General features: G+C 34.6%; 1 protein-coding gene and 1 non-coding gene across 2 annotated transcripts; both read left to right on the top strand.

Annotated features, from left to right (window-relative positions):
- Smp_tRNA_00143_Pseudo_TTG.1.1 lies at positions 1-71 on the top strand. Its single transcript has one exon. It is a non-coding gene (tRNA).
- Positions 72-686: 615 nt separating this feature from the next.
- Smp_197440 (hypothetical protein) lies at positions 687-854 on the top strand (the record flags this gene model as incomplete). Its single annotated transcript, XM_018799704.1, has 1 exon — positions 687-854. The coding sequence occupies one exon, from the start codon at positions 687-689 to the stop codon at positions 852-854; it is 168 nt and encodes a 55-aa protein (XP_018651467.1).
- Positions 855-1,111: the final 257 nt, after the last annotated feature.

Here is a 1,111-nt window from a genome sequence, read left to right as displayed (position 1 = left end):
ACTCAGTGGCCGAGTGGATAACGCGATGGCGTTTGAAGCGAACGGTACTGGGTTCGAGTCCCAGAGTGAATGTCAACTCTGAGATGCAGGTACATCCAGCTGATGAGTCCCAAATAGGACGAAACGCGCGTCGTGGCTTCCACTGCTAGTCGCTATCCATATTTGCTTACAGTGCTTGTGAATTAAGGCTATATCGAGGCAATACGCACAGTATTCACGTATGTGAATTTGAGGCTGACCAGTTGCAGTCTTAACACATCAATGGGAAGACTCAAACAAACAATACTAAGTGAATTTATTCCCATCGATGTTCAACAACTTATTAAGCAAATTCGCATTTTACACAACGACATATCTTCACTTTCTCTATGATAAAACTATTCTGTATAATACGTTAGTTTGATTCATCTTGTTTTTACTAGAACATGATTAGGATCTTGAATCATCTGTGATCTCTGACATAAAAAATATCTTCCAGAAATAAGCATGTTTCGTTGTGTACTGTGGTGTATGCTACTTATGTCTATCGAGATAAGTAGTATGTAACATCAATCGGAAGTGGAAAACTTGGCAGTATAAGGCTAAATAGATCAAGTTGAAAAAAATGGAAGGGAAAATAGAAAAAAAATTATAAACTGGAAGAATCATACAGAATATGAAGGACAAATGATGAAAATTTGCAAGTGATGTATTCAGTGTATGGTTCTCATATTTTACCAAAAGTTTCTATAATTTTACACCATAGATCAACGTTAGAGCCCCCCCCCATTTGTGTTTTCATTCTTTACAGTATCATGAAGATTTTGTGTGTAATGTCGATTCATGTTCTATGCATGTGGTATTTGGTATTTTGAACGTAGACCAGGTCCTAAATAGTTTAACTATACTAGTAACAAATATTTTACATTTTCTCACCATTAGTCTACAAAAATGGTATCTATCTATCTATCATATGAGAATAGAAATATACCCACTGTGAGTATAATCTACTATTAATCAGTTAGTATTATACTTTTATTTCTCAATTCACTATGTGATTATTAATGTTTTCTTTATAACTTGATCAGTCTATTCAATTAGTTACTCTATAGGGTCAAGTAAAGGATATAAG

Source organism: Schistosoma mansoni, chromosome 3 (assembly GCF_000237925.1).
Source record: "Schistosoma mansoni strain Puerto Rico chromosome 3, complete genome".
Classification (NCBI taxonomy): domain Eukaryota; kingdom Metazoa; phylum Platyhelminthes; class Trematoda; order Strigeidida; family Schistosomatidae; genus Schistosoma; species Schistosoma mansoni.
This window is presented reverse-complemented; position numbering and strand designations above follow the sequence as displayed.